At 50.8% G+C, this 24,371-nt stretch overlaps 1 protein-coding gene across 4 annotated transcripts in view; it reads right to left on the bottom strand.

The window, feature by feature from the left end:
- PPM1B (protein phosphatase, Mg2+/Mn2+ dependent 1B) overlaps nucleotides 1-24,371 on the bottom strand; it is a 56,968-nt gene that overhangs the window by 4,832 nt on the left and 27,765 nt on the right. For 2 of the 4 annotated variants that reach the window (XM_055119978.1, XM_055119977.1), the window contains 4 exons: nucleotides 14,227-14,344; nucleotides 11,587-11,698; nucleotides 11,013-11,070; nucleotides 4,125-5,157 (listed from right to left, as the gene is read on the bottom strand). In XM_055119978.1, the coding sequence (XP_054975953.1) occupies nucleotides 4,852-5,157; nucleotides 11,013-11,070; nucleotides 11,587-11,698; nucleotides 14,227-14,344 (594 nt within the window). In that variant the 3' untranslated portion in view covers nucleotides 4,125-4,851. Of the gene's footprint in view, nucleotides 1-1,807; nucleotides 3,340-4,124; nucleotides 5,158-11,012; nucleotides 11,071-11,586; nucleotides 11,699-14,226; nucleotides 14,345-24,371 lie in introns of those variants that run through there. The other 2 variants (XM_055119980.1, XM_055119979.1) reach the window with 2 other exon arrangements.

Genomic DNA, 24,371 nt, shown 5'->3' with positions numbered 1-24,371 from the left:
GGAGGCACGTCCCCGTCCCCGCTGCTCGGGCCACTCTGGGGGGAACCCACCCCAGGGACTTACTGGGGGAGTCAGGAATAGAGACTCCATCGCCTCTCCCCTGCTTTCCCAAGCTGAGAATTCCACCCACCAGGGAGTCATCACGCTCCCCACTCCCAACTGCATGGTCAGACCCGAGTCTTGAGCTGGGGCACACGAACCCTCTAGAAAGCCCAAAGGGATGAGGGCAATTCTGGGAGTCAGGGGATTTCAGGAACCTTACAAGGGGAGCTGAGATCAAATGATTCTTTTTCCCCCTCTTTGTTTTTGGACCACACCCGCTGGTGCTTGGGGCTGACTCCCAGCGGGCTCGGAGAACCAAACAGGATGCCAGGACCAAACCCGGGGCTCCCCGCCTGCTGACCCATCACCGCGGTTCCCAGAGGATTCTTGTAACACTAACACGTATTCTTTCATCAACATACTGGCTCTTGGACTAACTGTGCAAAGAGAAACGGTGGCAAAGCGGGAGGCCCTTCAGTGTAAGCCAAGTGAAGTGGCTAAGTGGATGCTCGCTGCCACATGCCCAGAGAGAGGGAGGGCTGTCAGCGGAGTGCCGTCACCAGCCCCTGGGACCTCCCCGCATCTCGCCGTCCGAGCACCCGAGCCGGTGGCACAGAGCGCCGGCTGGTTCTCTGGCAGGAATGTCTCAGGTACCGTCCACACCCGGGGAAGACTTCTGAGAACGGCCAGCACACGGTGGCGTTCCAGCAGGCGCCTCTCCACCAATGAAGGGAGACGGTCACTTACGGGGAACTGACAGTGCTGTCACCGAAAATAAAACTTCATCTTTTAAACGGAAAGTAACGTTTTGGAAAACTATCCCTGCAGTGAGCCTGCGAACACCGGACACATCACAGATGTTTCGAGGGAAAGGAGGCAGCAAAGCGCCCGGGGCGTCGGCTCGGCCCCGACGCAGACGGTGACCCAAGACCCGCCATCCTGACTGATGCTCCGGGGCCCTGAGCACTGCCAGGCGTGGTCCCCAGCGCGACCCAACGTTGGCATCACACGGGAAGACCCCGAGGGGCTGCACCTGCCAGGGCCCAGCACGTCCCACAGGGCCGGACGGCCCAAGTCCCCAGCTGCCCAGCTGCCCATAGCGCTGACCAGGGTGGGGCTACTGGGCTCACAACGGAGGCCAGTCTACTTTGAGGCAGTTTTCTCTTTGGGGGGAAAATGATCCCTTCGAAAACACGGTTATTTGGACACGGAACATACCTTCTCTTCAACAAATTAACAGATGCTGAAGGTTTTGGCTTTTCTTTCACACGCAGCAAAATCACTGATACGACCCACACAGGATGGGTCTTGGGGCTCCAACAGGAGCGGGCAGGGCCCGGCCTGCACCAGGCCAGCCCAGATTCAATCCCCGGCACCCCAGAGGGTCCCCCCAAGCCCCACCAGGAGCGAGCCCTGGGCACCGCTGGGCCCACGTGGCCCCAAAGGCACAGAAATGGTTCCCGAGACCCAAATGTCTGTGAGTTCTGAGAGGTGCAGGTGACACAAACACAGCTTTTCTCTTGCTAACTCACCCACTGCACCCAAGGGGCCGGAAAGGTCTTTCCTGTGGTGTGAAAAGGTTTCCTGGAGGAGAGAGGGTTAGCCAGTGCTGGGCACCCGGGGTGCGTAAGCCCTCTTCTGAGTGTGACGTTGCTTGGTACAAGACAAAATCTCACAGTAAGTATTCCAACTATAGAAAAGGCTTAAAATAACATTCAAACGAGCGCTTTATTTCTGAACAGCACCAGAGTAATGTGCCACACGGTCTGTGTCAGTCCTTTATTCAGTGACAGGTCACGCACTGCAGCGCAGGACATCACAAGGCATAGAGGGAGGGGCCGTCGGCAGGGGCGTTCTTCGTCGCCTATCTTTCACCAACCACCCAAGCCCAGTAAAGGAACAAAGAGCTTTTAACATCATCATGTAAAGCACTTTAACTTACAAAGCTAAAATCTAACGAATAAATAAAAATATATTGTGGCAATCATTTCTTTTCAACCAAAAGCCAGTTGCACAGTAAGTCAGATGCTCGGGGCCACTGTCCCCTCGGCTGCGGGCCCCAGGAAAGCATGAGGGAGGCCTGACACCAGGAGCAGAGGGCGGCTCGTTCTAAACACACGAGGGCAAGGGCAGCCCACGGAAGCCCACATGGGCGTGGGGGCCACAGAACATCCACAGCACGGAGACCAGGGTTTCTCCCGCCTAAGAACCTCTTCAGATAAATACTTTACTCTTCACTTCCAGCATTAATACAAACAAAATTCAGAATAATTCAAGGTTAATGTAAAAATAGAATTAAACAAATGATCTTCAAGTACCTTATGTGACAGCCACTCTGTACCGAGCCCAATCTATAAAATGAAAGGTTACTGCGCCTCTGAAAATACCGCTGGGATACTTTCTTAGATCTAAAATAGATCATTTAAAAGGTATCTATAAGTCATTTCAATGTGATACTCTGAGCTTTAAAATAACGTAAACAATTAAAAATTATACCAAATTACACAAAACTTGTATCTTAAAAGCTGAAAAAGTAAAACAATAGAAACCCACATGTAAAACAAAAATCACAATTTACATTATAAAGGCAAATCTCATCATAAAAAAAACTGCAGCAGTGAGATGTCAAAGCAAATTATAAATAGCCATAAATTAATCCATTTGGTTTCAAAAGCTTTTCTAGTAGGAGTTGAAGAATGTAGTCGATACATGCATGGAACCTGTAGGGCTTATAGTGTTATTGCCAAATACACTTTATCTGGAAGCAGGCAACATTACAATTTGGACATTATTGGAGAACCCAGTTTGGTAATACAGGTAAAATTGGAAAAAATTAAATAACAATTAATAAATATATACCCTATAGTAAATTGCCTAAACGAAATTTCAAGTCACAGAGCTGCAAAGGCTTCCGCCCTGGTGAGCTGAAAAAAGGGGCATCCCCACACTCTCCCGCGGTGCCGGCCGGGCATCTTCCGGGCACGCGAGCCACACCCCGGGCGCTGGGCGTCTGGTCCTCTGCTGAGAGAACTCCGCTGCTTCTAGGGCTAAAAGTTCAAAAGAGAAGCAGCCGCTGCCCGGTGCCGGCCGCCACGTGCGGGGCCCGCTGCGGTGACGGTGGTCAGGAGCAGAGGAGCACACGCGGGAGATGCTCACAGCACAGAACGCTGGGAATCCACAAGAATATTTTCCCTTGTATTGAAGAAAATTGTGATTAAGCTTTTCCCCAATTTCCAGAATCAAAAGCATTCTAGAAGGTTCCTAAGGCTACCATGGGTCTTCTAGATCTCCAGCGCCCTACGGGGAAAGAAAAGGAAGAGTGTTATTATTACTATTATTCGCCTGCACCACTTCGAGGGTGGGTTGAATTTCAAAAGAAAGCAAAGTGAGATGAACAGATTACCTTCCTCTCTGTGTGGAAGGGACTCTAGGGGCGCGAGCACTGGCCACGCACATGCACGAGAGCTAACGGGCCGGTGGCTTGCCTCACTCTCACCACCGCCTTCCTCTTTCTCAGACACTTAAGAGTATTCTTGCATTGGAAAAACAGATCAAAACATGGGCTATGTCTGAAGATTTCACAGTTTCAACTCAGGGTACCTTAAAACAACTTAGGACACATGATAGATACAAACACGAAAAGTTAATGTCCTACACACAGTCCTGTTGGAAAAAACTTTCCCATGTAACTAAGTCGCCTGTAGCAAAAAGAACACATTTGAACAAAACCAAGAAAACCACCTGCCATGTCACCATTTTCTATCCCCTGGACTCTTACGTGTCTCAGGCAGACGGACTGACGCCAGCTGAGCCCTGCACTCTTGAACACACTCATCCCGAGTTTCCTTACACGCCTACTGTGTGTTCCCACTGTCCAAAGACTAATACTTTGTACCACACAGAAGCAGTATGTTTACTTTAGGCAAGATTTCTCAAAATGTTTTCCTTTCAATTAACAAAAGAAGATCAAGTCAAAGGATTCTAAATTTTATATAAATACAAATGAATTCCTAGTGACACTTTTTTCAAAACACAAATCTGGTTGCATACAAAAATTAATTTTAAAATAATTACAACATGCATCGATTATTCCACATCACACATTTTATTTAGACTTAAACAATTATAATTTCATTCTAAACACTTGGTTGACATACAGTTTGATGTCCGTTAGCCATACAGAACATACACAAACCAATGAATACATAGGGTTTTTTTTCTCAAAAATTATGTTTCATAAAGAATACAGAGAATGGAGAAAACCACACATCCAGTATCTCAGAACTTCTAAAAATGAAACTACAGAGATGAATTATAAACACATCAAAAGAACACACAAATCATCATCCTGGGAAAAAATTACAGGCCAATATCTGCCGTTCTTTGAAGAACTAAAGTTCCTAACAAAAACACAATTTATTCCAAAGATAACCATGCGTGTGCTGAGATGTAGGTCATGTGAAGAGTCATTCTACATCGATGAGTTCTCCCACAAGGGGCCACATCTCACGCTCAGTGATCGCTAAACCCTATCTAGCATACAGGAAGCTGGCGTGGTAACTGGTAGCCCCATTTCAGCATACAATAGGAAATGACATGTCATTTTAGTAGATTCAAAGCACTATAGCAGTTTAAGCTATCTGTAAGTGTATGCAAAGGCTGTCTTTAAAAAACAAGGCTATATGAATATTATAATAAAACTAGTTTTCCAAAATTCAGTAACAAAATGGTTATATAAATGCATACATTGAACCTCCAGGTGAAAAACCATCAAAGCAAAGATCACGAAAATATCACCACAAAGTCAAATCACATTGCGTCACCACTTCTCTTTGTCCCTGCATCTTCACGAGAGCTGTCTAATTCAGCACGGTCACCGTGGGGCTCCGAGGGGCCTTCCTGCATGGTCACCGGGTGGCCAGCGTCCCCGCTGGGGGGAGGCGCTGGGCCCGCGGGGTCGGCAGCGCTGTCCTCGCGCTCCACTTTCGCTAGCCTGTAACTAGTCAGCATCTCTTCCAGGAGCTGGCGGTAGTTGCCCCTATGATTAAGTCTCATCTGCCTGAGGGCTTCCACCAGTTTCCCCTGGGATCCACTCTCCTCGGCTTCCTCGGAGGCCTTTTGTTAAGATTCAAGACCCCAGTGTCAGTAGACAAACCAGGATACCACAGGTATTCCAAACACATCACAGCAAAGCACTCATTCCTCCCCGGGGGGGAAACAGGTGCGAGGCAGGGCCACACCCGTCTCCCCCACGCGTACGTCTTACTCCACATTGCTGTTTAACGAAATTCACTCTATTAGAATCCAGCACCACCAGAAGCATTTCCTAAAACTAACTTTTCGAAAGCAAACACGGATCGGCCACACTGATTTAGTACCCAGGAGATTAGTGTTTGCAGCCACAGGAAAGGAGGGAGAGAGGGCTCTGACCTGGGAACGGGAAGGCAGCTGAGAGAAAAGGGACACTGCACTCATCAGTACTTCTGAAATCTTAAAACTTCATGGATAAAAATTTTATTTACTTTTGTCTTTATTTCAACCGAAACAAAACTAGTTAAGAGAGACAAATGACTACACCGTCAGTCGGGAGACTGCCTCAGCTCTCGGAGTCCCCTTCCCTCGTGCGCAGCTTAGGGGATGCCTGACACTCTGGGTCCCCTCAGGTGGGTGGCGAGGAAGGGCAAAGCAAGGTCTTATGTTCTTGCCAGAAATGATTACTCTGGTTCAAAGAACGCTAATTCCCAACAGACAGGAAAGTAGGGCAGAGGATCAAGCGAGAAGCAGCGAGACCACATGGAACATTCTGGAGCCCTGGGCGGCCTCTACGGGGTAGGCCGCTGGGACCATGTAATAGCTCATCCAGGGACAATGGGGCTTTTAAACAATACTGGTTCAATTCTGTAGAAAACACCTCATTCTTAAGAATTACATGCCCAAACACTCTGAGATAAAATATTATGACGTGTGCGATTTGCTACCCTGGAGTTTCGTCAAAAACGAAATAGCACTGAATATACATACAGAGGAAGGTCAATGAAATACGGTCAGATGTTAGCAATCGCCAATTCAAGGAAAAAAAAATCTATCGGTGTCGACTACTGTCCTTTTAGCTGTCCTGAGCACGGGCAAGGCCTGTGGGCCCACAGCAGGAGCTGCGGGGGGCGGAGGCGGTGGGCGCGGGGGAGGGCCTCTGCCCACACCGAGCCTGCCAAGGCGCAGGGGCTGACCCAGCCCCACCCCCAGGAGTGCGAGCCCTGACCCCGCTGGCTGTGGCAGGAAATTCCACTTCCTGTGATGGTGGTGCGACCGCGGAGGCTGAACCACCCCCCAGCCCTTCCACTTGCTGCCGCAGGAGCGCAGGCGCCAGACTCCCACGGGTTCTCAGCCGGGAAGGCCGTGCCTGAGCCGCGCCCCTGGGCCTGAACGGAGGCGGCGCACATCACTAGTCTCTCCCTCCACACCCTGCACCGACACCCGGGAGAGGAGCCAGCCGAAGAGGCCACCCCAGCCCGGCAGCTACCCTGGACAGGAGGGCTACCCCGACCTGTGAGACGAGGCAGTGACGTCAGGTGACAGAGCCTGACGCAGGCCGAACTTCTGCGTCCCTCCACCCATTCCCGGTCTCCTATCTTGTCTGCATGGTTCAAATTGTGCTGAAGCCTGACCTCAAATTATCTCCTGGGGCTGGAGCAACAGCACAGCAGGGAGGGCACTGCCTGGCACGCGGCCGAGCCAGATTCGATTCCCAGCATCCCATATGGTCCCCTGAGCACCACCAGGAGTAATTCCTGAGTGCAGAGCCAGGAGTAACCCCTGTGCATTGCTGGGTGTGACCCAAAAAGCCAACCCCCCAAAAAAAATTATTACCTACCAGAGCCTATCATTTCCTTGAAACTGAAGGAGTAATGAAACGGCAGGACAAGAATCTGGGGGTGGAGTTACAGTCCACAGAGTGGGGCTCTAGCCCTGCCTGTGGCCAACCTGATCCAGTCCCCAGCATCCCAGACCCACGTGGTCCTGAGCCACGCCACGAACGATCTGTGTGCAGAACCAGGAGCACTGCCGGGGGGCACCCCACAAGAAAACAAAACAACTAAAAAAAAACCAAAAGCACCTTAGACAGTGACTAAAGCTAGTGCTTTCTCTAAGAGCACAGCTTCCTTCATAAAAATGGTTTCACCAGTAAGAAAGCAAAAAGTCACAAGAACTGGGGCAGACGAGCCGGTACAGCGGGCAGCAGGTGGACTGAGCATGCCAGCCTGGGCATGATTCCTCCACCCTGAGCACCACCAGGTATACCCTCGACCAAAAAAAAAAAAGTTTAAGATTCTACTACTCACATAGTCCTAAAATTACTATAAATTATTCTAGGTGATCTGTTTGAAGACTGTACCATTCAACAAAGAGAAAGCAATCTGTTCCTTAGGGATTCGTCCTATCAATCCTTCCCACCTCAAATATCCAAATGCCTAAAAGAATTTTTAGATTAGGATAAATTAAAAGTATATTTAAATTAAAAGTGGACAAGATACCACACGTCAGTGCTTAGTTTCAGCAACTTTATAAAGTACTCTTTAAAATCAGAGTCCATCTATGCGATGATGGATTCTGCTTCCAGTTTCTGCAGAGCCCCTGGACGGTGGACGGAACACAGGGCATCCTGGACGGTGGACGGTGGACGGAACACAGGGCATCCTCTCTCTTTCGGACAGACAAGAACCTTGCCCAGAGAGGAATTCAGTCACCCCACTCAGGTTCAAACTCTGGCTGCAGAACGCCGCGCTCTGCAACCTGAGCGGACAACCTGCCTCTCTGTGGAGGGGGCATGGGGGGCCACAAGGCCAAGGCACTTGCCTTGCACACTTGCCTGTCCCCCGAGCACCACCAAGTATGACCCAAAAAGCAGCACCCAGAAAGAGTGAACTGGAGACTTGAACAAAAAGCAATACAAACAAGAGTCGGGCAAACAACGTCCCTTAATGGTCTTTTGCCCGTGGCAGGCACGCAGGGCTGGCTGTGGACTGAAGTCGCGGAGGCACCATGTCCTCGGACCCTAGCACTGAACAGGAGCATCACGCAGAGGGCCCTGGGCCCTGCCTGGAAGGGCCTTTGCGGTTTCCCCCTCCCGGTGGCTCCCCAGAGTCAGTGCTGGGGCCTGGGAGAGCCATCTCCACTACAGAAACTATCTTCCACGAGAAAGTTCTGGGCCAGGGGACAGCGACAGTCCAGCAACCACGTGGGGCACGGCCTTGGGTGTGGCTGACCCTGACCCAACCCCTGGCTCCCCGAGGGCAGAGCCAGCTCTGAGCCAGTGCCCCCACAACAAAGAGCCCCTGGATCCAGACGCTCACTCACCCCTATAAACTCAGGGCCACAGGCGCCTCGACCGAGACGGGGCACGAGCAAGCCGACCCCGACCGGTGCGCCCCAGTGCTGAGCTGCAGGAGAGCCTCCGGCGACTGCAGGAGGGGCGGGGCAGCTGGCAGGGCCCCCCTGCCAGAGAAATAAAACCCCAAAAATGGAGACTGAGAATGGACTGAAAGGGCGATTCAAGAGGGAGCCTGAGGCTGGAGAGGGCTCAGCCGGGCACGTGCAGGGCAAGGGAGGGCTCACTGAACTGTCGGAGACCCCCCTTTACACGGTGAACTCTGGATATATCTAATTTGACTTACTTCAACTCAGCATTTCGGGTTATATTTGTTATCTGAAAGATCTTTAATATAAGGAAAATGAGTAAGTCCCTAATTTTTGGTTGTGGGGGCAAACCCATCAGTGCTCAGGGTCACTCCTGGTGGGTCCTGGGGGCACCAATGGACGCCACGATCAAACCCAGGTTGGCCACATGCCAGCCGAGCGCCTGCCCACCGCACCATCTCCCTGGCCCTAACGAGCCCTAATTCCTAATGGTATCAGAGCAACTCTGTCTCCAAGAGAAGAACACAGCTTAGGAATCTAATCAAACAGGACAAGCCCTACCACTAGGTTTCATTTTTCAATATGAACAAAACTCTTGAGTCTGCCTGAATGCGCCTGCCAGGGCGGGCTCGGCAGCAAGGTGAGTGGGTGCCACACGCCAAGGGAGCGAGGGACCCCGGGCAGAGAGCTCAAGGGAGGCACCACATTCGAGCCAGACGGTGAAAGTCACTTTTATAACGGTGCTCAGAGGGCCCCAGGGCCGTGGCAAGTGCTCAGGGTCCCTCAGGCACGGGGGACAGAGCCCCCCGGCCCTCACACACGTGACCACCCGAGCACGGGGCCTGACACCTACACTGTCCGCCCGCGGGTTCCCTCAGCTACTCGGGCAGCAGCACCTGCTGCGGCTACTCGTGAGCTGGCACCTGTCTCCGGGCTCGTGGCGTCCCCACCTGGACTGGACCCTGACAGGGAGACGGTCTAAGGCCACGGACTCCCACAGGAGTCTCAGGAGCGGGCCGCTCTTGCGTCACAGGGACGCCCTGTCAAGACCGTCCCCACCCCCGCCGCCGAGCCACCCTCCTCCCTCCACTGCTGCCAGTCAAAGCATTCTTCACGGCCCAGTTCTTCCTCTGAAAACTCAACTCCCAGAAATTACCCCACAAGTCACAAGATAATTAGCCGCATTCTATATTCTGTCGTGCCATTTTAGTCTCTCTGAAGGGTATGAAACATCGTTCTTTGACCTTTCTGTCTGTGTCTACCCCCATGCTGCTGTGAGAGCAGCTGGGCCTGGCCCCTCTGCACAGAGACCCACAGGGGAGACTGAGTCTCACCTCACAGCTCACTCTGAGTCCCCGCCGCTTCGGGCTCCGCTGCCACATCACTCTCTGTCCTTATCCTCTAGGATGCGCAAGTACTTTTGCTTCAGACCAGCTTCCAAGTCACCCTTGGTTTAGGTGAAGTAGAACCTCAGGGTACCACACCCATTAGACTGTGTGGGGCAAGACCACTGCCTCCTTGGAGATGCACACGCGGTGTCCTGAGAGGACTGGGCCCAGCAGCAGCCTTGGAGGCTCTCCCTCCCCCGTGCTGGCAGGGGCCAGGCGGTACCTAAATCTGGGAGCTGCCCACTTACCTCCACTCACCCTATAAGCACTGCTGACTCAGCTTCCTAAATGGACATTTTAAGATACCGCCCACAAAACAACTCAGAGTAACTGGTCTAGACCAAGCTCTGAATCTCCTCAGCCATACAGGTCAACAGTTCTGCTCGTCTCACTGAGGGAACAACTGTGAACTCTGCCTCCTGGTTTGTTTCTGGGAACAGCCAGAGGGGCTCAGCTCCAAGCCTGGCTGCGTAAGGAAGCAACGCATCTACTTTCACTGTGTCATGAGGGACCCTGGAAAATGAGCACTTCTGGTGCCACTGCCCCCGGTGCTGCTGTCCCCTCCACCTGTCCAGGCGCCTACAGCTGACCACCAAGCTCCAGGACCGTGTGTGGCTCCTAACTCTGACGCACACGTTAAAGACCAATCACCGTCAGATTTCCAAACACTTGAAAAATCCCTGAAAAACAAGTGTCTGAATGAGTACCTGAGGACTGAGCCGCTCTGCCGGGGGTCAGGCGCGTGGGCACGGGCGCCCAGACCCTCACAGCACCAGGCGGAGTGAGCTGCTCGCCTCAGGTGCTCAGCGGGGACAGGGCAGGCGCTGACAGGTCTGCCCTTGAAAGTGACCACTAACTTCTACCCCCCGGAGGCAGAGCGGAGCTACTCCAAGAACCACATTCTCTGCCTCAGAATGAAGACTAGAAGGGGGGGAGGAGGAGAGTGGGAGGGAAGAGGGGGGAGCGGGAGCGGGAGGCGAATGCAGCCCACACAGAAGCGCCCTGGCAGGTTGGTTAGGCCCCTCGGCCCCCGCAGGGGGGCCTCAACACCCCTCTCTGCCCACCAACAAAGCAGCAGAGCAAGGCGTCGGGGCCTGCGAGGTCAGCGCATCCACTAGCACTTACACCAGAGAATCATGAATGCTCAAGGAATGAAAGGCAACTTACCCCGTCACTCTCTCTATGTGGGTTCAGCCTACTATAAACAGCTTCAATAACATGGCGCCTGAAAAAAAAGTCATGCTTCAGTTTTACTTCGTTACAAAGATCACGCTTCTAAGTATTCCAAATAACACTTCACCAAGATGCCTCCAACCAGAGTTTGTCAGGAACCGCTTCTGCCTTTCACTCAGCATTTGATCCTGCACAATCTGTGTGTGCTTATTCATTAAGAAGGGCTTTCACCTTCGCCGAAAATGACCATTCCTTTAAAAACCAGGGTCTCCTTGGGGCTGGAGGAGCCAGCCCTGCACACGGCCCCTCGGGGCCCGCAGCACTGTCTGTGGGCGCTGGCACCGAACACTCGGGGCACGGCCGACCCAGCACCAGCCGGAGAGTCTGGGGGCTCAGGATAACGGGACCCCCACACCACCCAATTCTCCCTGGAACCAAGTTCAGACTTCATCTCGGGTACAAAGCCACCAACTCATTTCATCTGCAGCTCATTAATGTGCTTCTCACCCCCGTTTACTTCACTCCTAATTATAAACGAGCTTGAAACTAGCGCGTGTGTCCCACTTACTTGCCAGCAAGGCCTCCTCCAGGAGGCAGATCTGGGATACTTTCGGCAGACAAAATGCGCATGACATGGGCAAGATCGGGCATTCCTTCCTCCCCAGACTTCTCCATGATTTCTGCGGGGTTTTAAAGAGCGTCAGTATGAGAATTCCGTACTCACGAGGCTGGGGTCCACGCGGTGAGACGTGGCAGCACCCGTGTACGATCTTAAATATCAAAGCAGACCTCAGTGCCACTCAGACACGGCCCCTGGAAAAGCTGCCTGCTCGGGTGTGCCACCCTAGCACTCCTCATGTGCGAGCACTGGAGCAAGCAGAACGCTCACAGGCCAGAACATTCTGGTAGAGTCACTGAGTGAGGAGTTCTACAACTACCAAATGGTCCCTGTGACCATAACTAGAATTGCCAGAAAACAAAAGCAAGGGAGAAATAAAGAATTAAAAGTCATTTTACAAAGTTTATTTCATACCTAAATAGTGTGTTCCACGACAATTCATTTAAAATAAAAAGGGGTATTAAACTCAAGCTTGGCAGCAAAATAATACAATCACTATTTCTATTTGCAATTTCTGGGGGAAAAAAAGGTCTTTAAAGGGCGGTGCAGGGAAGACAGCAGGCGAGCAGGCAAGGAGGGAGGGAGTCTTCAACGACCAAGACACCCTCGGGGAGCTCAGCAGGTCCCTCTGGGCAGACAGGAGGGCAGGAGAGGGACTGCAGATGCAGCACAATGAAGCAGAGGGCACGGGGACAACCTCTTCCTTCTCTTAGGGGGTCTCCCAAATGGTGCTCAGGAAGCCTGGGACCTCTCCCAGAAATTCTTGGTCAAGCAGCCCAGCAGTGTTTCAAGGCTGCCCCTGACCCCGCTGGGGGACCAGGTGAGGTCCGGGTTGTGCCACCTGCAAAGCAGTCCCTTAACCCCTACACTATGACTGGTCCAAGGACAAGCTTTAATAATATCCCATATGGTCCCCCGAGCACCGCCAGGAGTAATTCCTGAGTACAGAGACAGGAGTAACCCCTGTGCATCGCCAGGTGTGACCCAAAAAGCAAAAAAAAAAAAAAAAAAAAAAAAAAAAGAATCAGCAGTGGGGAGCCGGAACAATAGCACAGTGGGGAGGGTGTTTGCCTTGCACGTGGCCAACTCGGGTTCAATCCCTGACATCTCATATGGTCCCCCGGGCACTGCCAGGAGTAATTCCTGAGTGCAGAGCCAGTCACTACTGAGCATTGCTGGGTGTGACCCAAAAAAAAGCAAAAAAAAAATCAGTAGTGGATCCTAAAACTGGCAGGTGAAGGGGGCTGGAGCGACAGCACAGCAGGGAGGGCATTTGCCTTACACGCAGCAGACCCAGGTTCAATTCCCAGCATCCCATATCACCCCCCGAGCACCGCCAGGAGTGATTCTTGAGTGCAGAGCCAGGAGTAACCCCTGAGCATCACCGGATGTGACCCCCCCCAAAAAAAAAAGCAAAAAAAAAAAAAAAAAGTAAAACCGGCAGGTGAAAATCCAAGACAACCTTTATACCATATGTGCAAGTCCCCCTCCTGAGACCTCTCAGCACGACTGACTCTGGGAGTGGCGGGGCACGGAAAGGAGAGCCCAGCCTCCCTCTGAACTCTCAGAGCTGAACTCTCCAAGAGCAACAGCAGCTGGCCCAAACTGAGGGACAATGTACAAAGCCAGCTAGGGCTGGGCCAGCAAGAGGCCCAGATTCAAGTCCCAGAACCACAGCCGCCACAGAGCACTGAGAAAGCAACTAAGCTACCCTCCTACTGAGCACCACCAGGGTCTAGAGACCACCCCCAGAGTCTGAGGCACAGAGCTCTTCGGCCCTGCTCGAGGGCACGAGAGGGGCTGATGGGCCAGTCCACCACTGGGAGCACCTCCCTTCCAGCGGAGAGAGTCTACTCGTGCAGAGACCACCCTCCTGTGTTCCAGAGGACTGCAATGGATCATCCAATCTCCAACTGCATGAGAGAGAGGGAGAGCGCAGACGGCAGGAAGCATGCAGAGCAAGCCGTCGGACAGAGACCCACGTGAATCTGGGACAAGGCAGCATAGACACAGACACAGACATCTGCTGTCGTACAACTTCACAACATGACAAATCAAAGCTCCCCATGGTAGAATGGGTCTCTACCAACAGCCGGGCGCACGGCATGGAGCAGGGCGACCAAGGGGCTGCCTTGGGCATTTGGGGGTCAGTCTAGGTGTGGATGGCAGCCAGAGGCAGACTCAGCAGCTTCCTCACCGGCTGGAAATGTCCTGAAAAGAACAATTGGGGGGGAGGAGGCAAGACTCAGAGGGGGCTGACGACAGACCTCACCTGTCAGGCGTGTGTGTGTTGTTAGGCCTTGTTTTCAAAGACTTAACTGCTTTTCCCATGGAAATTTAAAATGTTTTTCGATCAAGACAGGACTGGAGTGATAGCACAGCGGGTAGGGCATTTGCTCTGCACGCAGCCAACCCGGGTTTGATTCCTCCATCCCTCTCAGAGAGCCCGGCAAGCTACCCGTGTCATATTCGATATGCCAAAAATAGTAACAACAAGTCTCACAATGGAGACATTACCGGTGCCTGCTCGAGCAAATTGATGATAAAGATATTTCCTTTCATTCTAAATTTTAAAAGTATCTTTCTTACCTTCAACCCGTGATTCCAAGTACTTATCCAACTCTGAATCTTTTTTCACTGCTTCATCTGAGACCTTGGGGGCATTTGAAAAGCAAACTAGTACAATACTCATGTTATCTCGACTTCCCTGCATATCAAAGAAAGGGGAAAAAAATTATATTTCTATCATCTACCAAACTTACAATTTAATTAAAAACATTAATTTCACCAAGTGATTGTATTTAATCATCCAGAGATCACACATTCAGCATATTCCTTGCATATTCCAAAGGATTTGGGACACGCTATACAAAAACAAGGTCTCTAGGGATGAGGAGATTAATAATTATTTTCTGGCTTCAAATTCCATGTACCCATTTTACTGACCATTATACCACAGCCCAGGAAATGAATACATTATGTTTCTGGTTTGGGGCCATCCCCAGCGATGCTCAGGGATTACTCCTGGTGGTGCTGGGGGACCAGAGGATACCAGGGACCACTGTGCAAGCAAACGTCCTGCCCACTGTACTATCTGTATTAAATCTTTTTTCTTACTATTTCCCACAGGAGATCACTGATTCCAAGGAGATCAACCCCAAATGCATTCTGCCCAATAAATGTGCACCTTCCAGCCCCGCTAAGCAGGCAGCCAGAGGGGGCAGCGCCACAGAGCCCTCCCGGCCGTCCCAGCTGTGACCTGGAGGACACCAGTCCACTCTGCAGAGCCGTGCTCTGCCTTCAACACTGACCTTCGCTCTTCCCACTCTGAACACATTTTCCTTTCTTACTCTCCCATCGCATCTTTCAAAGTAAATTTCTTTCAGTAAAAACTAATTTGTTTCACTTAAAACACACACACAATAAACTGAAAAATTACAGCGGAAACTGTTCTAAGGCCAGCAGTACCAATCACAGAGCATAACTGAGGGCCAGTGTACTCCAGGCCTGTGCGAGAGCTCAAGAAAGACAACGGGGACGATGCTGGGCGAGAGCAGCAGTCCAACAGGGAGGCGCTCGGCCTGCACACAGCCAGCCCAGGTTACCCCCGTCCCATCCGTCCCATCTGGTCCCCTGAGCCCCACCAGGAGTGATTCCTACGTACTGAGCCAGGAGTAAGCACAAGCACCATGGGCTCTGGCCCCAAACACAAAAATACATAAACTTTAGAAAAAGTCATCAAACTGTTCCAGTTTCAAGGTCCCAAGTGAATATCAAAACTGAGAATTTAAGGGCCCAATATGTAGCTTGAGCACATCCCCGAATGTGTGCGGTCCTTGCTTAGATTCCAGCACCAGAAAATATCAAGTTAAGAACAAATGTTACTGTTGTCTCTCAATCACACCCTCAGCGATGATCTATACTGGAAAGCAAGGATCACAAGTTAATTTAAAACACTCGGACACACAAAAGACTCCGGGAACTGAGCAGCTCACTGCAGAGATGCCTCTGGACTCTGCACCAGGCCGTCTGCACTGGGCGCCTCAGACGGGGGCAGGCGTCGTCCCCCCACCTGCCCCCTAGGAAGCCCAGTGGCCGCCAACTTCCAGCACCCAGTGAGAAGCCCAGGTACTCCAGGCCTCAGGGGATAGGGGACGGGCGGGCCGTCCCATCTCCCCACTCCCCTGGGGCCCTGGACGTGCACGAGCTGTCGCTAGCTGCTATTTAAGCTCATTAATGGCCATGATCCAGAGACACACAGAAGAATCTTGGAACAGAACAGCTGTAGCAGAGGTTTCTCCAGACTCTAATTATCTAAAAATTTAGATTTCTAGGAGCATGTGGCTGCAGAGCAGCCACGCAACATCCTATGTTATTCATAGTGGGCAATACAAATAAATTATCTAGCACCTTCCTGTTCGGCAGGTTTGAGTGGGGGTGGGAAAATTCAAAATAATGGTGGTGGGAAGGTGTGATGGTGGTGGGACTGCTGTCAAAATATTGAATGTAATCCATTATTGTGAACAACTTTATGAAAATAATTTTTTAATCTAAAAACACTCATTTTCCTATAAGTTATTAATGTATCCTATTATTTCAGAGTAGACAAAACTGCTCTTAGAACAAGTGATTTCTCATTACCTTTTACCACTCTAGAAAATGAAGTTCGTGGAAGCAGTTTAAACCATGATCCCAGAGACTCAGAAACAAATCTTGGAACCCTGCAGCTTTTGGCAGAAATCCCTCTGCCAAAATTATTATTAAATTATTAAAATTTTTAATTTATTATTAATTATTAAAATTATTAAAATTTCAGAATTCCAAAATCGATAGCAGCCATGTGATGTCATAGACTATTCATAATCAGCCACAGAATACAAATTGTCTAATGTTGCCTTTTCGGCAGATCTGAGTGCTGGGGTAAAATCCCAAATAATGATGGTGGGTCTGGTGTCAAAATATTGAATGTAATCAAAATAGAGAGTAATGTGGAAATCATGCCACACAGGTAGGGGGAGGGCGTGGGACGGGGGTATACTGGGGTTTCTAGTGGTGGAAAATGTGCACTGGTGAAGGGACGGGTGTTTCATCATTGTATGACTGAGACTTAGATTCGCACATACAAAATAAGTATTTTGAACATCCAGAGATTGTAAAACTAAGCTCCGGGAAGAGAGCGATGCAGAGTCTCTTGCCCCCTTGCCTAGCCAACCAGTGTCCCTCAGAGGGGGCGGGCTGAGTTTCCCTCCTCACCCCAAGCAGAGGCCTGGCCGAGCGACAGCTAACAGCCTAGTTCTCCCTCTTGGAGAACCTGGCAAGCTACCGGAGGAGCCTGGCAAGTCCCCCGTGGCGTATTCATATGCCAAATACAGTAACAGTGATGGATCTCATTCCCCTGACCATGAAGAGCCTCTAATGCGGCACCACTGGGACAGACGAGTAAAGAGAGGCTGCTAAAATCTCAGGGCTAGGATGAATGGAGACGTTACTGCGCCCGCTTGAGCAAATTGATGATCAATGGGATGACAGTGACAGTGACACAGTGGTGACAGAGACTTAAACCCAAAAGCTTTGTAACTGCTCTCATGGTCATTCAATAAATAAATTTATAAAGGAAGGAAGGAAGGAAGGAAGGAAGGAAGGAAGGAAGGAAGGAAGGAAGGAAGGAAGGAAGGAAGGGAGGGAGGGAGGGAGGGAGGGAGGGAGGGAGGGAGGGAGGGAGGGAGGGAGGGAGGGAGGGAAAATGAAGTCCATGGAGATGACAGACCAGCTATTTTGTCTGAAAATGGAGTTTGCCAATCAGATGACGGAAGCCCAGGCCACACAGATACTGGTCTTTTCCGTTTCCCTGGCCAGAATCTGGCCAGACTCGGACTCGACACCGTATCAGAACCCAGGTGACAGACTGTTTCGGAATCGTACCCAGCAGTGCTCAGGGCTGACTCCTGGAGGGGACTGGAGGGAGACACAGGGCCTCGGGACTGAACCGCATGTAAAGCAAATGCCCTGCCCGCTGTACTACGGTTCCGGTGCCCAGGGGATAGTCTGTTTTAAAAAAGGCCAAGCAAAGCTGCCCGGGCCAGCCCCCCTCCCCCGTCGGGAGCACTCTCAGGAGCACAGAACCAGGTCCCAGGTTACTGGGCAAAGGCAGAATTTCCCGACTGGCCCAAAGTGATTTGGTTCTTCAATGAAATCTATCAAAACACCTTGATAATGACTTGAACTTAGAAATTCTACAATGAAACCTTCTGAGTATTTTACATGCCCCAAGACATAGTTCCAAGTAACAAAAAAAGGGCAACAATCCATTCCACAGGAATTAGACGTGCAACCTACACATTAGATGGAGCTGAAACTCTGTGCCACAGCTCTTCATGAATCGAGCGTCACTTAGAAATGAACTCTAAAGCAATTCGTGAATAAACGGAATCAACAACATATTTTTAGACTCGCTTCTTCCTCCATTTTCCTGCGGGGGTGGGGGTGGTGCGGGGCAGGATGAAACGCAGGATCTCATGCAAGGCGAGAGTCCTACGACTGAACTCCGGCTTTTGTAAGCAACTCAGTGTCTACCTGCAAGCAATATCCAGACCACTGTTCAATGACTCCTGATCACTGTGCTTAAGATTTTCATCAGTGTGCGCTTGTTTGGGGACTACACCTGGCAGTGCCCAACACTTACTCCTGGCTCTGCGCAAAGGACCAGGGATGGGCGCTGGGGACCCTGTGGGGTCAGCTGCACACCAGGCCAGCGCCCTCCCTTCTCCGATGCTCCAGGCCAGCAGGCTGGTTGGTTTGGTTGTTGGGCTTTTGTTTGCTTTTGGGGCCATGTCCGGCGATTCTCAGGGGTTACTCCTGGCCCAATACTCAGGAATTACTCCTGACAGTACCCAGGGGACCAGATGGGATGCTGGGGATCAAACCCGAGTCAGCCACATGCAAGGCAAACGCCTTACCCACTGTATCCCTGGCCATCATTTTTTTTTTAAGGTAACAAAATATACCCTAATAGTTGGAAAATCAGCTGAAAGGTTAGTTTCAGGAACTTTAAATATTCAAAGATATTTAAAGAAAAGAACTGACATCTACAAGTCAGCATTTATGACTCTAATGATGCTGTTTTTATTTATAAAAATGACTGTTCCCTGAGTGTCCAGTCAAACTACGTCTCAGTCAGTTTTACATTACAAGAAAGGTCCTTCACTCTATGGTGCGTTAGTTCTCTAGCGATAATCAACTTGTGTAATCAATATAAGACTACCATTAAGTCCAGAAATACACACAACTTGGAGGGGGGGAACCCTCACTTGGACGGCGAAGGGGATCAGCGAGAGGTGTGAGCAGGGGAGGGGCCAGAAGGCGGCACGGCAGCTGCGCAGGCTGAGCCGCCAGTGACCCTGGAGCGCAGAGCACAGAGCACAGAGTACTGCCACGTGTGGCCCCAGCCAAACACCCGCAAAAATAAAAGTCACTGTGTCGGTACCTTTCTTTACGTTTCTGCCAGCGGCACAGCAGTGACCTCAAGCGGGGTTGTGCCAGCACCACACCAGGGGCAGCCCAGTGACCGGGTGGAGCCCCCACGTGGACCAGCACAGTTCAAGGACTCTGGCTGATGACCAGAGCATCCGGACAGGAACGTGGCCCTGCCCTCACCGAGGCCTGAAGCCTGCACTGGACAGAAGGGGCCCAGATCGAGTCCTCACACAGCGCAGGACAAAGGCCGTGCCCAGCAGGCTCTCGGCCGGGCGACGTGAGCCACCCCCACCTTTTGTTCTGTTATTTACACACAGATTGTTTGGGGCTACACCCGGTAGTGCTGAGGGGATACTCCTGGCGGACCCAGGGGACCAGAGGAGGCAGGGTTTGAACCCAGGCTGGCTGCTCTGTGTGCGAGGCAGCTTATCTGCTGTCCTGTCACTCCAGACTCTGAACTTAACTTACCCCGGGCCGGAGCTACAGTACAGCGGGTGAGTCCTAGGTCCTGCACACGGCTGATTCAGGGCTCAGTGCACCACGTCCCACGTGGACCCCCAACCACCAACACAGCTGATTCCTGAGTGATGCCAGGAGTCACCCCCAGGCATCACCGAGTGGGTGATCCAAAAACAAACAAACCTTACTCTATTCCGGTTACAAAGAAATTTTTTAAAAGTCCAACCAAAGCAACAGTTGTGAGAAGCCAAACGAGCACTTCTGGGCGCCTCCACACAGAGGCCTGCTGCACTGTGACAGCGTCACGTCTCAGAGCCCATGTGCACCCCCGAAGCCCTTCCCTAGCAGCCAGCGCCCAGGAAGGGTGGAGAAAGTGGCTACAGCAGACTGTGCGCAGGGTGCGTTGCCCAGTCGGTGTGAGCGGACGACTCACTCAGGCCGGTCACTCTGTGAATGACAGGGTCAGCCGAGACAGGACCCCGGCATGAGTGCCCCCACCTCAAAGCTGACACCCCCTGCTACACCCCAGGTCTACTGCATGAAGAGAAACACTACGGCATGCTTGTTGGGGGTGTAAATCAAGACCACCCTCTGAATTTCATCAGAAACCTAGAATGATACTGCCTTTGGGAAATAAGCTATTGATCTGCTAGTTTTATCTATTATCTAATTTTATCTAAAAATAAATGAGCTTCTGATAGGTGGTATTTAAACTGAATTAAGGCAAACCAAACAGTATTTTATAAGAACAATGTAACCGAATATTGATTTTCATGATTAAAAAAAATATATCAAGACTGGGCCAGTGAGATAGCTCAGAAGCCAGGGGTGTGCCCTGCAGGCTGGGCCTGGCTGGTGTCCCTGGAGTAGCCCCAGAGGGAGAGGAAGGAGAGAGGGAGGGGAGGGAGAGAGGGAAAGAAGGGTGGTCAGAGTGACAGGACAGCAGGTGAGGCACTTGCTTTGCACACAGCCCGCCCCGGTTTGATCCCCAACATCACATATGATCCCCCGAGCCCACCCAGAGTGATCCCTGAGTGCAGAATCAGGAGTAACATTAGCATTTCGTTATTATCAGGAAACCACTACTTAACTAAATCTATTCTATTTCAAAAATATCTAGTATCTACTGAGCCATTACCAAGTGCCAAACACTGGTTAAGTACTTTCCAAAGGTTGGCTGGTTTTTTTTTTGTTTTGTTTTGGTCACACCCAGCAATGCTTAGAGGTTACTCCTGGCTCTGCACTCAGGAATTATTCCTGGGGTGGTCAGAGGCTCAAGCCCAGGTTGGCCACGGGTAAGACAAATGCCCTCTCTGCTCTACTGTTGCTCCAGTCCACTGTCCATAGCTTTTTAAAAAGGCATGCTCAATATTTCAGACTAAGTTCAAGGAAATCACTCAGTTTAATGATGTTGCCTCGTAGTATTATTCACCCTGGTTTTCACAGTAATGAGACAAAATTTCATAGTCACAATAAAATGAACGGTGATGCTGATTTAATCCTTTCAATAGTGATTAAAACCTCTAGGGGCCAGTGAGAGAGAAGACCGGCGTAGGACACACGGCGACTTGGACTCAAACCCTGGCAAGCCACCCGGGAGTGAGCCCCAAGCCCACCGCGTGGGGCAAAGCCCATCTCCTCCCCCATCTCCTCCCCCATCTCCTCCCCCATCTCCTCCCCCTGCCGCCACACGGACACATTTCTACAGCAAAGTTTTTCAAAACTGATTTTGAGGGGCCAGAGCGATAGCACAGCGGGGAGGGCGTTTGCCTTGCATGCGGCCAACCCGGGTTCGATCCCCGGCATCCCATATGGTCCCCCAAGCACTGCCAAGAGTAATTCCTGAGTGCAAAGCCAGGAGTAACCCCTGAGCATCACTGGGTGTGACCCAAAAAGAAAAAAAAAAAGTTAGATTTGGGGCTGGAGCAATAGCACAACGGGTAGGGTGTTTGCCTTGCACGCGGCCGACCCGGGTTCTAATCCCAGCATCCCATATGGTCCCCTGAGCACCGCCAGGGATAATTCCTGAGTGAAGAGCCAGGAGTAACCCCTGTGCATCGCTGGGTGTGACCCAAAAACAAACAAACAAAAAAAAACTGATTTTGATTTGAATGCAGCTTACTCGACTAGAGGGCGGATCTCCATGACTAACTGCTTTGGCCTCCATCCTGACTGCTCCTCTCATCTGAGACTCCAGGCCTCACTGTCACCAGAAAGCCATCACTTCTCATGATAGGAACTCGGGAAGCTGCACTGTGACTGCTAGAGCCTCTCCACCCTGCAGGGACAGGCAAATCCCTGGACTTGTCACCTGACAGCCAGCCAGGACAGCTGATCCGCTCACTAAACAACTCTGCGACTTCGAATCACAGACCAAAGCGAGAGACTTTTCACTAGTCCTTCAAAATTCCGCATCAGGAGACAAGTGAAAATACAGCGGGAGGGCACCTGCTGTGCATGCGGCCAATCCCCAGTGAATCCCGAGGACTCAGTGGTCCCAACCATGCCTGCCCCATGCGATCCCTGAGTGCTGAGCCAGGGGCCCCCCCAAAACAATAAAAACAGCCACATCATTCATTAAGTAAAATGCTGTGTGACTCCCAAAATGTGGCTCAGATGAGTATGTCTGACAGAGCTCTCGACAACATACTGGAGACTGGAAACTCAGACCGAGAAACAGCAGAGGTAAAAGGGCACTTCCAGGTAGGCAAAAGAATGGAAAATAAATTCCATGCCACATGAGAGTAACCAACTTGAGTGGCCACGTTAAGTATTTATGCACTTCTACATTACCTGGATTTTTAACTAGTATGTACTTTAGCTCTGGGGTCTTCTCGGAGTGGAGGCGGGCAGCCGCCCCTCACCCTACCCCAGCAACACACCCTCTTCCCACAAAGACCACACGTAAGCCCATCTATCAGCCCCATCTTACAGACTCAGATTCAATCAAGGAAGATCAACTAGTCACAAAATTTCAAGGATGTATCAGTCTCCCAGCTGAACACTCTGGGGGGCCCTTAGGAGGAGGGAGGGCCGATCCCCCCTCCCCAGGCCCAGGCAGCCTCACACCCCAACAGCTGTTTCTGGCGGAGAACCTGGTGTCTTCTCAGAGCGAGGCGACAGCCTTCCCCCACCCCCGCACTTCCAGAAACCCTGGAGGTCACACCCACATCCCGCAACCAGCTCTACGTAAGCTCACTGGGCAGTGAAATACTCCGGAGTTCTGGGGCGCACGGCCACACTGCAGCTGCAACACACCTCCACTCCGCAGCACTGACATCCCAGTGGGAGCACACCGGATCAGATGGGGAAGGGACATCTAGCCAACCACGCTCAGCAAACAACACACCAACACAGGAGGCCCAACCAACAACAGCTCAGTAAACAGAAGAGACTTCACGCCCCTAGGGTGAGGTAGAGCAACTGGCACAAAATTTCTCTTACTGGAATATTTTTTGATAATTCCAACAGTCATTTAGTTATAACAAGCAATATAAAATAATGTTGGGCCTGCTAAGGGGATAGATGGTAAAACGGGGAAACTGGTGTCAGAATACTGAATGCATATGTAACATATGCATCATGAACAACTTCGTAAACCACAGTGATTAAATAAAATGGTAAAGGGGCTGGAGCGATAGCACAGTGGGTAGGGCGTTTGCCTTGCACGTGGCCGACCCAGGTTCAAGTCCCAGCATCCCATATGGTCTCCCGAGCACCGCCAGGAGTAATTCCTGAGTGCAAAACCAGGAGTAACCCCTGAGCATTGCGGAGTGTGACCCAAAAAGCAAATAAATAAATAATAAATAAACAAACAAAGTGGTTAAAAAAATTTTTTTAAAGTATATATCTTTATGACTGGAGGGAAAGTTATTTTCACTCTCTAGTGGGCAAAAATTAACACATATTTGCTCTGTCAGTCACTGCAATAAGAATACAAAGAAAAAAGACAATTTTAGGAAAGACATTATTAGAGCCATTTCGTGTCCAAACACTGGCATCTTCTATACTTCTGAACTTACATCTTACTCTAATGAAAAATATACTGTCCTTAAAGAATTAGAAGACTGACGGCTCCACCATTACATTCTCTTGGAAACAAGCTGCCAAGCATAAACATCAGTCTTGGATTTTCTTTGAAGTTGTGTCTTTCCATTCTTTGGAAAAGAAGTAAACACCTCAAACCTGGGCAAGAGCGGAGGCTGAAGGCCTTTCAGAAACATTCTGCGTACGACTGCCACAGAAACCCATGTGACTGAGAGGTGCAACGGTTCTATGCGAATCAGTCGAAATCTTTATTCCACAGAACCAAGACTTCCCAGGAGACACAGAACTTAACTCAAAACGTAACGACTGCTAGCCAGATATTATAAAGCTCATTTGAAACCACTGTATATTTTAAACATCCAAGGTAAGAGGAACCATCTGTATTTCTGTATTCTGTATATTCTGAATTTTCTTCCCCTGCTACTCTATCAAATTAAGACTCACAGACTGTCGAGAGATGTGGGCTGGAGACTGCAGAGGTAGGACAGTGGGTAGGTGCTGACCCGAGTTCGCTCCCTGGCACCCCATCTGCTTCCACCACCCCCAAACCTTGCCAGAAGTGATGCCTAAGCACCAACGGGTGTGGCCCAAACATGCACACAGGGACAGATCTGGGTCGTGGGGTGTGGCTTAGGGGCAGGCACAGACCTGGGTTCAATCTCTGACAAACCAAAAGCATTACAAGAGGGTATTACAGCTCTAAATTAAGCTCTGTTCTCCCCAGGAATTCTTCACAGTATGCTCAGTGGTAGAGC

Source organism: Sorex araneus, chromosome X (genome assembly GCF_027595985.1).
Source record: "Sorex araneus isolate mSorAra2 chromosome X, mSorAra2.pri, whole genome shotgun sequence".
Classification (NCBI taxonomy): domain Eukaryota; kingdom Metazoa; phylum Chordata; class Mammalia; order Eulipotyphla; family Soricidae; genus Sorex; species Sorex araneus.
The sequence above is the reverse complement of the archived record's forward strand: the minus strand, read 5'-3'. Positions and strand labels throughout refer to the sequence as shown.